This window comes from Aotus nancymaae, unplaced genomic scaffold (genome assembly GCF_030222135.1).
Source record: "Aotus nancymaae isolate 86718 unplaced genomic scaffold, 86718_ANA_hifiasm-v0.15.2.pri h1tg000007l, whole genome shotgun sequence".
Classification (NCBI taxonomy): domain Eukaryota; kingdom Metazoa; phylum Chordata; class Mammalia; order Primates; family Aotidae; genus Aotus; species Aotus nancymaae.
The window spans coordinates 57,154,973-57,167,846 of record NW_026988418.1 but is presented as its reverse complement, the minus strand read 5'-3'; the positions used below and the strand labels follow the sequence as shown (position 1 = coordinate 57,167,846).

Genomic DNA, 12,874 nt, shown 5'->3' with positions numbered 1-12,874 from the left:
AACATAAAACCTAACAACATAAAAACACTAGAAGAAAATCTAGGCAAAACCATCCAGGACATAGGCATAGGCAAGAACTTCATGACTAAAACACCAAAAGCAATGGCAACAAAAGACAAGATAGAAAAATGAGATCTAATTAAAATTCAGAGCTTCTGTACAGCAAAAGAAACCATCATTAGAGTGAAGCAGCAACCAGCAGAATGGGAAACAATTTTTGAAATCTATTCATCTGACAAAGGGCTAATATCCAGAATCTACAAAGAACTAAAACAGATATACAAGAAAAAAACAAACAACCCCATTCAAAAGTGGGAGAAGGATATGAACAGACGCTTTTCAAAAGAAGACATATATGAGGCCAACAAATATATGAAAAAATGCTCATCATCACTGGTCATTAGAGAAATGCAAATCAAAACCACACTGAGATACCATCTTACACCAGTTAGAATGGCAATCATTAAAAAATCTGGAGACAACAGATGCTGGAGAGGATGTGGAGAAATAGGAACACTCTTACACAGTTGGTGGGAGTGTAAATTAGTTCAACCACTGCAGAAGACAGTGTGGTGATTTCTCAAGGATCTAGAAATAGAAATTCCATTTGACTCAGCAATTCCAATTAATGGGTATATACCCAAAGAAATATAAATCATTCTACTATAAAGACACATGCACACGTATGTTCATTGCAGCTCTGTGTACAATAGCAAAGACCTGGAACCAACCCAAATGCCCATCGATGATAGACTGGACAAAGAAAATGTGGTACATATACACCATGGAATACTATGCAGCCATCAAAAACGATGAGTTCATGTCCTTTGTAGGGACTTGGATGAATCTGGAAACCATCATTCTCAGCAAACTGACACAAGAACAGAAAACCAAACACTGCAGGTTCTCACTCATAGGCAGGTATTGAACAATGAGAACACGTGGACTCAGGGAGAGGAGCATCACACACTAGGAGCAGTTGGAGGGTGCTAGGGAAGGGACAGCGGTGGGTGGGAAGGGTGGGGAGGGATAACATGGAGAGAAATGCAGGATATAGTATGCACCTATGCAACAACCCTGCATGACCTGCACATGTACCCTAGAACCTAAAGTAAAATAAAGAGAAAATAATAAATTAACAACAACAACAACAACAGCAACAAAAACAACTGTACAAGCCCACACTGTGAAGGACACTCAGAACCTATCTGTGGTTGAATTAAGCCCCTGGCTGTCATTTTATGATCTTTGCCATATGGCCAAAAAACTAAACCAAAACAAAATAAAAACCCACCATATTCTCCACTGCTTGTTTGCTGTGAGCTATGAAACCATCTGATCACAGTTGTTAGGGTTGTGTACATCCCCAAATGAATACTCTTTGAATGAGATCTAAGTACTTGCATTGCATATAATGTAAAACTGCAAGGTACTTGCATTACATATAGTGTAAAACTGCAAGGTTTTGGTGATAACAGTGTAGTTGCTCAAAAATTCTGTGTGTGGGAGGGTGGGCTGTTGGTTGGTTGACTATATCTTCATTACAGTTGAGGCTAACATATAAGTCTAATGTCAACATTTTTCATTTAATGGATGAAAGTTAAAGATGAATGAGAGAAAATCATCATTTTCCAGGATCTCACAGCTCAGGCAGAATAATACAGGGAGAATGGTTTACAAAAATAAACCACCACTACAACATGGCCAATATGAGAATGGAGATACGTCCATAGTGTCTTGTTAACTGGTAAGAGAATGACCGATAAGTGTATTTAAGATTATTCCTTTGAAATTTGAAAATACATGGCAGAAGAATACTAAATGCAACTTACCTTCATTAGCATGACTTTTTGTAGTTTCCTCCATTTTAGGGAAAGACTGAAATGAAGATAGAATTACTTAATGGTGACGATTATATTACTTACAAGACTTACTTTGTTTAGAAGCATTCTCTCAAGTTGATCTTTTGTAAAAACTACTATAAAATGAATTAGTCTTAAAATACTGATATAAAATTAATTTCTGTAGGTCATTCCTTTCACTTAACTAATTTCTAAAAATGGAAATAATTTTAAGCTGTAAAAATTCCTTTTTCCTCTTCTTTCCCATTTCATTTATTAGTTCATTCAGCATTTTAATAAATTTCAATTTCTTTTGAAGACAATAAAAAGTTTTATTTAAGCACCTTCAGACTTATTTATGAAAGAAGAGCCTGAAATGTATAGAGAAACAGGTTTCCTCAAAAATTAAAAATTATGAGGAGGAAGCAAATGCTTCATAGAAGTGGCAGAAGCAGGTATTCCTTAACGATATTTTGTCCTGAAACATTTAATACTGAAACAATAGTAAGAACACAGGTATACAAGGCATTTTCTTACCATAACCAGCTTGAGGAGATCAGCAGCATTGCCTCTCTCCTCCTCAGTTCTGGAATCTTTAACCATCATTTCCTGCAGCTCATCTTCTTTCTTTAGAATATGGTTTATGTAATCCTAAATTAGCAGAATGAAATAAATAGATAAAAACCAGGAATTAGGTAGAGAGACATCAAAATGGTCATCAACTTGAAATGAAGAATCTATAGGTTTACAATACTCAACAATTGTTTACTATTCAAAGAGTCTGAAAAGACTTTTCCTTAATGTATTAATGGAATAAAACTTCAAGAGTCCCAAAGCAAAGTTGTAAGGGCCACAGGATAGAGCTGTATGGGGACCTCAGAGAGGCCCTATTAACTCTGTGCTTAAGTGTCCTCATCAATAAAATGTACAGAGTTGGGTTAGATGACATTTAGGATCCTTTCAGGTATAGTCTTCTATTTTATCTGTGAATGGAATTTGCCTAGTTCATGTCTTTGCTTCCAAGAGGAATATATTTTATTTTTTCCATAAGTATTTGATCCATTTTCATAACTAATAATCCCTTGCTTTGTGCCAGGTGCTAGGCATATAACCATAAACAAAACACATATAATCCCTGTACTGAGGGAAACTTGACATATTATAGATATGATCATACAATTAACTATGTATTTAACATTCTTAGGCCACTTCCAAAGCCAGCAATCATTTTCCTCCACAGACAAATATTACATTAATATGTGGTTCTGTCTTTTTCCAATGGTCAGTAGATCAATTTTCTATATAGTGACACAGATGAAAGACTTTATATAGTAATCACTTATAAAAATTTTTTACTTTCTCAATGTCTTTGGGGCTTAAAAATTTCTACACCTTATGGGAACCACTAAGTATTTTCTACCTCTCAACCCTCTACTGTGAAAGACTGACATACTTGTGTTACACTAGATAAATACTGGTAGAATTACATAATTCCAGGTTTCTTAGGAAACCAAGAGCAATGATTGTTCTGCTTCTGATTCTTTTGGGTCAGGTTACCTAGATTCCATTACCTTAAGGGAAACCTGCAGCCTCAGTTTCACCTCATTCTTTATGACCTCATGTTGAATGAACTGACGCATCTGTAGCACACTGGGGCTCTTGAGTATGGCACCTGGGGCACTCACTAGCTGTTTGGACTCAATGCAAAGGCCCTTCCAAATCTGAGTGCCAAACGGAGGTCCTGGAGTTTTTTTCTGTTAACAAAACAAAGCAATAAAACCACCAAAGAAATCAGAATATTTTCACATTCAAAATATTTTAACTGTACACTTATTATGTAGATATCGTAATAACTTTTTAGGAACACAGTGATGAAAGAAATCCGTAACCTCAAAAAGTTCTGCAAATATAAGGAAAATCGGTAACAGAACTGGGCATGCTTTCCTCTTTATTTCTATTACCAAAACACTGGATATTTAAAAATCCTGTTGCATGGTGTCCTGGGTAGGATGTAGAGAGTGCTAAGCAATGCTGTGCCATGATGATGTAACAGCAGCCTAGCTTATGACAAATGCATGTGGCTATTGCTTAGTACCCACAAGTAGCTGAAGACATTTGGAATTGAGCAATCTTTCACTTTTAGATTCTGTGTTCATTTTGACCCAGAAACATTCTTTGCAAGAGAAATAATTCCATAGATCTGGGCCATCTTTGAGTTCACTCTAGATTGAGCATGCCTCCAGAGGCTGAGGATCTCTGGGGCAGAAAAATCTACGTTAGAGTTAACTCACATCTATATGTTATACTCGTGATTGATTTTCAGGAATGGTGTGCTTTGCTGCCCCATGTCCTCAAGTGTGCTGGATGTGCTTCATTTTAAAAGGCCTGGACGGTGACAGCCACATAGGGGTTTGCAGGCCTGGGTCACTTCTACCAGATGTAGAAGGTCAGAGCATAAGAGTTTCAGAGGATGAGAATAAACTTCCTTCAATAATCTTAAATGTGGCATACCCTTTGTCATCATATAGTACCTACAATTTGGATACAGCCTTAGTGTGCCATTTGGTGTGACCCCCTCATTTTCAGAGAAGGAAATGGAGACTCAGTGTGACTTGTCCCAGATCCCACATTAATCAGGGGTAGAATCAGGACCAGAATTCTAGTCTCCTTCATCTTACCATGTTGACTATAGTCACCAAATTTAACCATAGGGCTAGGAGGCCATTGTAATCTTAAGTGTTCATCATGTGTGCTTGCTATTACCAGATTTAGTGTAGGACAGCAAAAGTGCTCACAATCAAAAACATTATGTCAATTAACACTACTATCAATCTCTAACCATATTATCAATATCTTCACTGATTTAATTAACACCTGACAATATGTTGGACATGTGACATAAATTGCTTGTAAAATGATATGGCAAATTATGTAAGATGCAGGACTTCATTGATTCTTATCCAAGACATTTTATTTTATTTAAGAAAATAATTTAGGTGTGGCTTCTCTTATCTGACATCATTACAATGTTTACTTTCTAACATTGCAATTGCAAATCTGTGTACAATCCTTCATATTATTCTTAGTCAGTTTGTGCATTTTTAATATATGAAGAAAAAAAAGGGAGAGTAAAAGACCCAAAATTGTATGTTAAAATTAACAAATAAGATAGGCTGGATAAAGAAAATGTGGCACATATACACTATGGAATACTATGCAGCCATAAAAAAGAATGAGCCATGTCCTTTGCATGGACATGGATAAAGCTGGAAACCATCATTCTCAGCAAACTGACACAAGAACAGAAAACCAAACACCACATGTTCTCACTCATAGGTTGGTGTTGAACAATAAGAACACATGGACACAGGGACGGGAGCATCACACACAGGGGCCTGTCAGGGTTGGGGGGCTAGGGGAGGGGCAGCAGGGGGTGAGGAGATAGGAGAAGGATAGCGTTAGGAGAAATACCTAGTGTAGATGATGGGGTAATGGATGCAGCAAACCACCATGGCACGTGTATACCTATGTAACAAACCTGCACGTTCTGCTCATGTACCCCAGAACTTAAAGTATAATTAAAAATAAAAATAATAAATTTTATAAAAAATAAAATAAATAAGAAATGATAGAAGGAAAGATTTCTGTATGATATAATATCAGTAATTCCATGACAGAGGTGTAACCTAGCTTACTCAGAAAGGATGTTTTCATATTATAGGAAGATGTTCAAGCCTGCAATACAGGATAAAAGAAATAAAACTGAAATTAGCTAGCTAGGAATATTCCATTAAAATGTTGTTGCCACATCTACAAATGTTAGGATCTTCTGATATAAAACTCCTTGAGCACATTAACAATTTATATACGAATAAAAATATATGAATATATGAGAGGAGACCTAGGACTCTGGTCCACTGCTGGAAGTATACGTCAATAAAATGACTTTTTGGCAGAAAATATATACCTCAACTGAGGGAAATGTTTCCCATGACCTTGACCGGAGATTAGGAGGGACAATTGCATCTTCCTTTTTTATTAGCCATGGTGATGCTTCATGGACAGGACGGAGGACTGTGATGCTCAGGGTGCCTGGTTCAAAGAGAGTTGTCAGAAGACCATCACCCAACAGAGAAAATGAAAATGCATTCACTAAATTCAACAAGCTCTTTTTGAACAGCCTTAGACATGAAAGATTAACGAGATACAATGACTATACTTAGGAACCTTACAATCAAATAAGAAGGAGGAAGCTTTTAGTCACTGTAATACCTAGAGATGGGATTTAGATCACCTGGAAGTATTCACTGACACCTCACTGTCCCTCACCAACCACATACAAGTTATGACAGTTCTCCAATAAACTTGATGAGTGCATATTCTTTCCTCTTTGCGAACCCTACTTTATGTGCTTTCGAAAGATCCTGTTCTAGAGTACAGCAACAACTGGCTTTGCCACCTATACATACTCTGTGAATGAACCTTCCCCTGCAGCCAGGGTAACTGATTATGTTAGTCCATGATTAAAATTCTTGGGCCTTCACATTGCTCATGAGATAAAACACGGTCCTTAACATTCTTTTGCCCCACCTCAACTCGTACTGTTCTTTCCCTCTGTGCTTCAGCTTTTCCTCCAACCCATGTTTCCAATGCTTTATGATTTCTCTTTTATGTTTTCTTTTCCAAGAAAGCTATCTCTTACTTTGATTAACCCTTACCTACCCACTACCTCTTGGCTCAGGTGTCTTTAAGGAAGCCTTCTAGACGATGTCAGTTTCTTTATTTAGATTCTCTCATATAACTATGTTCTTTTTCTTCATGGACCTTATTCCAACTGATAATCATACAGTTGTGTGACTTTACAACTAACAACTATCTCTCCCAGTAACCTACAAGCTCCATGGAAACAGGGTCCATGCCTGTTTTAGTTCACCATCATATTCCTAACACCCAGCCAGTGTTTAGCACATGGTGGTTTGCCAAGTAGAGGCTGGTTAAATGACTAATAAACCAATGTGAGATGAATTCTTATTCTCCCACAGTTCCATACGTGCACCACACTGACTGGGGGCCAGCCAGAGTCCACCATGTCCTAGATTCACAAAGAGCAAGGTGTATTAATGTCATGCACACTAAAAGTTATAACGGCACAGAAATGCAGGCTTATTTATGAATGCACACAAATTGTATCCCAAAACAGAGAGAAAAAATGAAAAAAAGAAATACAACACATAAACCTAGGCACAACACATAGGTTTTGTACACAGATAATATGTAGGCTTATATCTATATTTAAATACACAAATATTGGATGGTCCTTGCTTAATGCAATATGTATCTCTAACCTCTGGCAACACACAAATCTCTTTGAAGTTGATGAAAACAACCTAAGTACCTAATGAATATAGCTTATATAACTTATCAGGTATTTCAGGTTGGCATTATAACTCACATATCAATTTCATCAAAGCAACATCTTCAAAATGACAAAAAAAAAATAAATTTACAAGAGATATCTTACTTTTCTTTGTTTTTTTCTTATCAAGATGAAATGAACTAATAAATCGGAACTTTGGTACATACCTAAACACAGACACAAATCTGCTTATAGAAGAAGAGGGATACATACTCAGCTTACACAGATTAGTGCTCAGATATATATTGATACACACCTAAATTCAAGTAGCTATATAAATAAGTGGACATGGCCAGGTGGAAAGTAGAGCAGAAAGCGGGGAAAGTGTGTAAGAAGACGTGAAGATAGACTGGATAGTAAGGAGGAGGAGAACTGGCTAAGAGACGCAGGGCATTCCAAACAGTGTGGGTCCTCTACCCAGCTGTTCCGGCACTGGCTCTTGGAGAACAACAGTATTTGATTCTTTATATGCCAAAGATAGATATTCTTCTATGTCACTGTCTCGAAGAAGTTCCATTCCTGATCCATCAGCATAGATAACAAAAAACCTATTTGAAGAATAAAAATATAATCAATTGAAGTATTCAGTTAAAATGCTTCTTGAACTTAGAATTAAAAGCAAAATTATAGTATTATTATTTTACCTGGGGACATGTTCACCATAGATTTGCTGATGATTCTTTTCAAGTTGAATAGAAGATAAATTATCATAGCTCTCAGTTTTTTCATTTAAATCATCTTCCAATTTTTTTTCAGGTAATATAGTTGATACACTACCATCAGCCATGACCTAAGGTATAAAGTATGTAAGCAACTAAAAGAATCATATTGCCTATATTTCTGCTGATCCAATTTAAGAAACAGGTGATTTAGGGGATTTACTCAGAAAATTGGAGATGTTTATTAGCAAGACATTGTTTACTAAGTAAAGACGACATTAATAAAAGTAAAACCCTAGCAGCATAACTCTACTTATAAATGACACCTAGAACAGGAACACAGCTGAAACATATTCAGAATGAAGTGAATAGGATGGGGAGGATACTTAAAACCTCACACTATGAAGATATGTTCAAGGAATTGGGAACATGCTATGAAGATAGGTTCAAGGAATTGGGAATTTAAACATGGAGGAATGGGTGCTCATGCAATAGTTGTCTAGATTTATTTGAAAGGATCTATGCATGGAAAGGGCTTATACTCTGGGATTTCAAACACAGAATTGCAGTTCATGGGTAGAATACATAGGGAAACAGATTTAGTATCAGTATGGTATGACAAAAGAGTTCTAGTTCTTTATTACTGTCTAGATACGGCGTGGGTCTCTCCAGGAAGCAGTGTGATTCATGCTGCAAGACCACTGAAGGGGGGATGCCCAAGAGGAGTATCAATGCCCAGAAAAATACTTGGCCTAGAGGGTTTTGTGCTTTAAGTTTCTACTTCAATTTGTTGTAAATTGAAATTTGTCAGTTTGAACTCATGCTGTGAAGAGTTTCAGTTACTTAGCAAAGAAAAAATAAGCTGGATCAGGACTTATCTACATATCAAAGCAAAATTAGGAATTCTGCTGTATAACTCCAAATCTAAAAAATAATTTCATACCTACTAGCTGATAGACAAAATATCACTGTTGAAGGAGAAGTAAAAACAAATGAATAAATAAATGTCTAGAGCAATGGTTGGCAAATCCTTTTTGTCACAGGCAAGGCAGTAAATATTTTAGAGTTTTCAGGCTATACATTCTCTGTTGCAACTACTCAACCCTGCCATTACTGTGGAGAGCAGCCATAGACAGTATGTCAACAAATGAGATGACTGTGTTCCAATAAAACAATGTTGAGATTTGTATTTCCTATAATTTTATGTGTCTTCTTCTTTTGTTTTTTCAAAAACCATTTAAGCATATATAAAACCGTTTTGAGTTCATGGGTTATAGATAAACAAGTGGCCATGGTGTGCCAATGCCTGACCTAGAGGTGAGGGTATAGTTGTGGTACTGAAAGACAAAGAAGCAAATATTTTCTCCCATTCTGTAGGTTGTGTGTTTAGTCTGTTGACAGTTTCTTTCACTGTGCAGAAGCTTTGTAGTTTAATTGGGTCCCATTTGTTAATTTTTGCTTTTGTTGCAATTGGTTTAGGTGTCTTTGTCATGAAATCTTGGCCAGAGTCTATGACTTGAATGGTTTGTTCTGGGTTTTCTTCAAGGGTTTTCATAGTTTAGGTTTTACATTTAAGTCTTTAATACATCTTGAGACAACTGTTGTATATGGTGTAGTGAAAGGGTCTAGTTTCCACTTTTTGCATATGGTCAGCCATTTATCCCAGGGCCATTTATTGACTAGAGAGTCCTTTCCTCATTGCTTGTTTTTGTTGGTTTTGTTGAAGATCAGATGATTGTAGGTGTACAACTTTATTTTGGTATCTCTATTCTGTTCCATTGGTCTGTGTGTCTGTTTTAGTACCAGTACCATGCTATTTTGGTTACTGTAGCCCTGTAGTATAGCTGAAGTCATGTAATGTGATGCCTCCACCTTTGTTCTTTTTGCTTAGGATTGCTTTGGCTATTTGAGCTGTCTTGTTTTTTTGGCTTTATGTGAATTTTAGAATAGCTTTTTCTAATTCTGTGATGAATGTCATTGGTAGTTTGATAGGAATAGTACTGAATCTGTAAATTGCTTTGGGCAGTATGGTCATTTTAACAATATCGATTCTTCCTATTCATAATCATGGAATGTTTTTCCATTTGGTTGTGTCATCTCTGATTTCTTTTATTAATGTTTTATAATTCTCATTGTAGAGATCTTTCACCTCCCTGGTTAGCTGTATTCTTAGCTATTTTATTGCTTGGTGGCTATTGTGAATCAGATTGTTTTCTTGATCTGGCACTCAGCTTGGATGTTGTTCTACCTCCCTACCTTCAAACCTACTGGATCCTTCTTATCATGGACTCTGCCTACTCAAAGAAACCTTGCCTGCTGCCTCGTGTTTGCTCTGGCTTCGACTCGGATACAGATCACTGCCACATCATTCTTTATGATGGCATTATTTTTAGATGTCTGCTAATGTTTCTTCCTTTCTGTTCTAATTATTTATTTAGCCTTAACATTTCTATCCTACCAATTGTTGGGTTTTCCATCCCCCATGGAAGTACTCTTAAGAATCAAAGGAAAAATACTGACATTCATCACTGCTTGCCCAAAGTATTGGCAGTAAGTGGATAATTAATCCCAAGGCAACTAACGTAAAAATCTACATGGAAGCTTTGTAGTGTGAAATACCTCAAAAGGAAAGCCAGAGGCTCTCTCTGCATACCAAAGGTACACTTTACCTGAAAAGTGTTTCCCTCAGGATCCAGAACCTCACAGATAACCTCTGAAGTGTGCCTCATGATGTACGTGCCAGCTCTCAACTGCTCATGCTTTTGGAAAGGATAGTATATATTCCTGCTTGATTCATGGCAATATATAGCTGAACAATCCTTGTCAATATAAAGAGAGCCAGTGTTTGGAGGTAACACCTGAAAGGGTAACAGAAGGAAAGAAATTAAAATTTTCTTGTTCAATATGTGGGACTTGGAAAACATTTTAGGGAAAAGAGTATCCATAGATCCTAGTCACCAACTGTGTTTGCAGGAAGAAAACATTATCCAAGGGAGGACTTAAGGTTTGGGAAGGACTACCTTCCAAGGAGGCAAACTGAATAGTTCGGATATAATTTCTCTTGTACTCTCACATCTTACCTACTCACTTTAATATCTCTTCTAAGTAATTGTCCTATGCCCCATTATTTCCAATATTTAATATATTTTATCTGAGGTTAAATACACGCTTGGCCCTATTCTAAATGTTTGGTGTTGCTTGTGATCTTGGACATGAAGCATCTCTGAAAGGGTCAAAAGCCACGGGATCAGTGCTCTTAGAAACTTATCTCTCCTCTCTTCTCTGGTGGCTGACATAGTCCTTAAGTAATAGACTACATGCAATGAATTCTGGTTCAAATAGATCTTTTTCTGAAATATAATTTACGTATCATAGATTTACCCTTTAAAAGCATATAATTCAGTGGTTTTTAGTATATTCAAAAATGTATGATGCTCTTATCACTAATTCCACAACACTTTTATCATCCCCCGAAGAAACTCTGATTCCATTAGAAATCATTCTGCATCACTAGGCCTTGGGCCCTGGCAACCACTAATCTACTGTGTATGGATTTACTTATTCCAGACACTTCACTTAAATGGAAGCATGTACTCTGTGGCCTTTTGTGTCTGGCCTCTTTCAGTCAGCATAATGTTGTAGCACAAGAACTTCATTCTGTTTTATGGAGACGTAATATTCCATTGTATGGCTGTATCACATTTTGTTTATTCACTTATGAACTGGCGTGCATTTGAGTTGTTTTCAGTTTTGCTATTATTAAAAATGTTGCTGTAAATATTGTGTACAAGTTTTTGTGCAGATGTATGTTTTCTTTTGGATATATATCTAGAAGTGGAATTGTTGGGTCATATGACAACTAAGTTTACCTTTTTGAGGAAGTGCCAAGTTATTTTCCAAAGTGACTATACCATTTTCCAAGTGAGTATACCACTTTCCAAAGTGACTATACCATCAGCAATTTGTGAGGGTTCCCATTTCTCCGTACTCTTGCCAACACCTGTGATTATCTGCCTTTTTGATCACAGTTTTCTAGTGGGTGTGAAGTGCTATCTCATTCCCTCATAACTAATGATGTTGAGCATCTTTTCCTGGCTTATTTGCCATTTGCATATCTTCTTTGGAGAAATTCAAATCCTCTTCTCATTTTAAAGTGGGTTATTAGTCTTTTTATTTTTGAGTTGTGAGAGCTCTAAGTTGTAGGGTACTCTGTACACAAGACCATTATCAGTTATATGATTTTCAAATAACATCTTCTATTCTGTAGTTTATCTTTTCACTTTCTTGGTGGTTTCCTTTGAATCACAAACTTTTTTTTTTATTTTGGTAAAGCTTGTATGTTTGGTATCATATCTAAGAAACTACTGCCTTAATTCGAAAACATGAAAATGTATGTATGTGTTTTCTTTCATCTCTTACTTCTAGCACCTTCTTTGCCCCATAATAATCTACACTGGATGAAGATGGGGAAGGCTAACATTATCAGAAGAGATGAGAGGAATAAACTGATCAGCAACTTTCACAGTAACAAGTGTTTGTCAGTGACATCTTTGTCCATCATCTAGCTTTTAGCTCTCAGTATCTAGTGACATTGTTTGCAATATCTATGCTGTAGTGTTCTTTCTCCAGAAAGTGGATAATATGTGCTTTTAAGGCTAAAGGAACTGCAGGCTGACACTGGATGGTTGTATTTAAAGGGGAAATGCAGAAAGGTAGGGAAAGGTGCTAACTGCTCCTCTTTGACCTTTCAAGGACAGAGCTTTGCTTCAGCTAGGAGAACTGCCCTCTCGGGACCATACACATCATGTGCTCCATCTTGTCCTGCAGGGACATTGAGTACAATAGGGAGGACAGACTGGAGGTGGAAGGATGGAGAGAATGAGGGTCGAGGTGGCAGGAGGTGAAGCTGGTCTGTTAGGCACAAGCCAAATCATCTGAGTGTTTCTAACACCCACAGT

At 36.9% G+C, this 12,874-nt stretch overlaps 1 protein-coding gene across 1 annotated transcript in view; it reads right to left on the bottom strand.

Annotated features, from left to right (window-relative positions):
* The window catches only part of SPAG17 (sperm associated antigen 17), a 253,988-nt gene that overhangs the window by 32,124 nt on the left and 208,990 nt on the right, over positions 1-12,874 (bottom strand). Inside the window, exons 32-38 of the mRNA XM_064372648.1 lie at positions 10,586-10,774; positions 7,902-8,047; positions 7,675-7,805; positions 5,809-5,933; positions 3,413-3,595; positions 2,379-2,492; positions 1,833-1,878 (exon numbers count right to left, since the gene is read on the bottom strand). Coding sequence (XP_064228718.1) covers positions 1,833-1,878; positions 2,379-2,492; positions 3,413-3,595; positions 5,809-5,933; positions 7,675-7,805; positions 7,902-8,047; positions 10,586-10,774 — 934 coding nt within the window. The remainder of the gene's footprint in view (positions 1-1,832; positions 1,879-2,378; positions 2,493-3,412; positions 3,596-5,808; positions 5,934-7,674; positions 7,806-7,901; positions 8,048-10,585; positions 10,775-12,874) is intronic.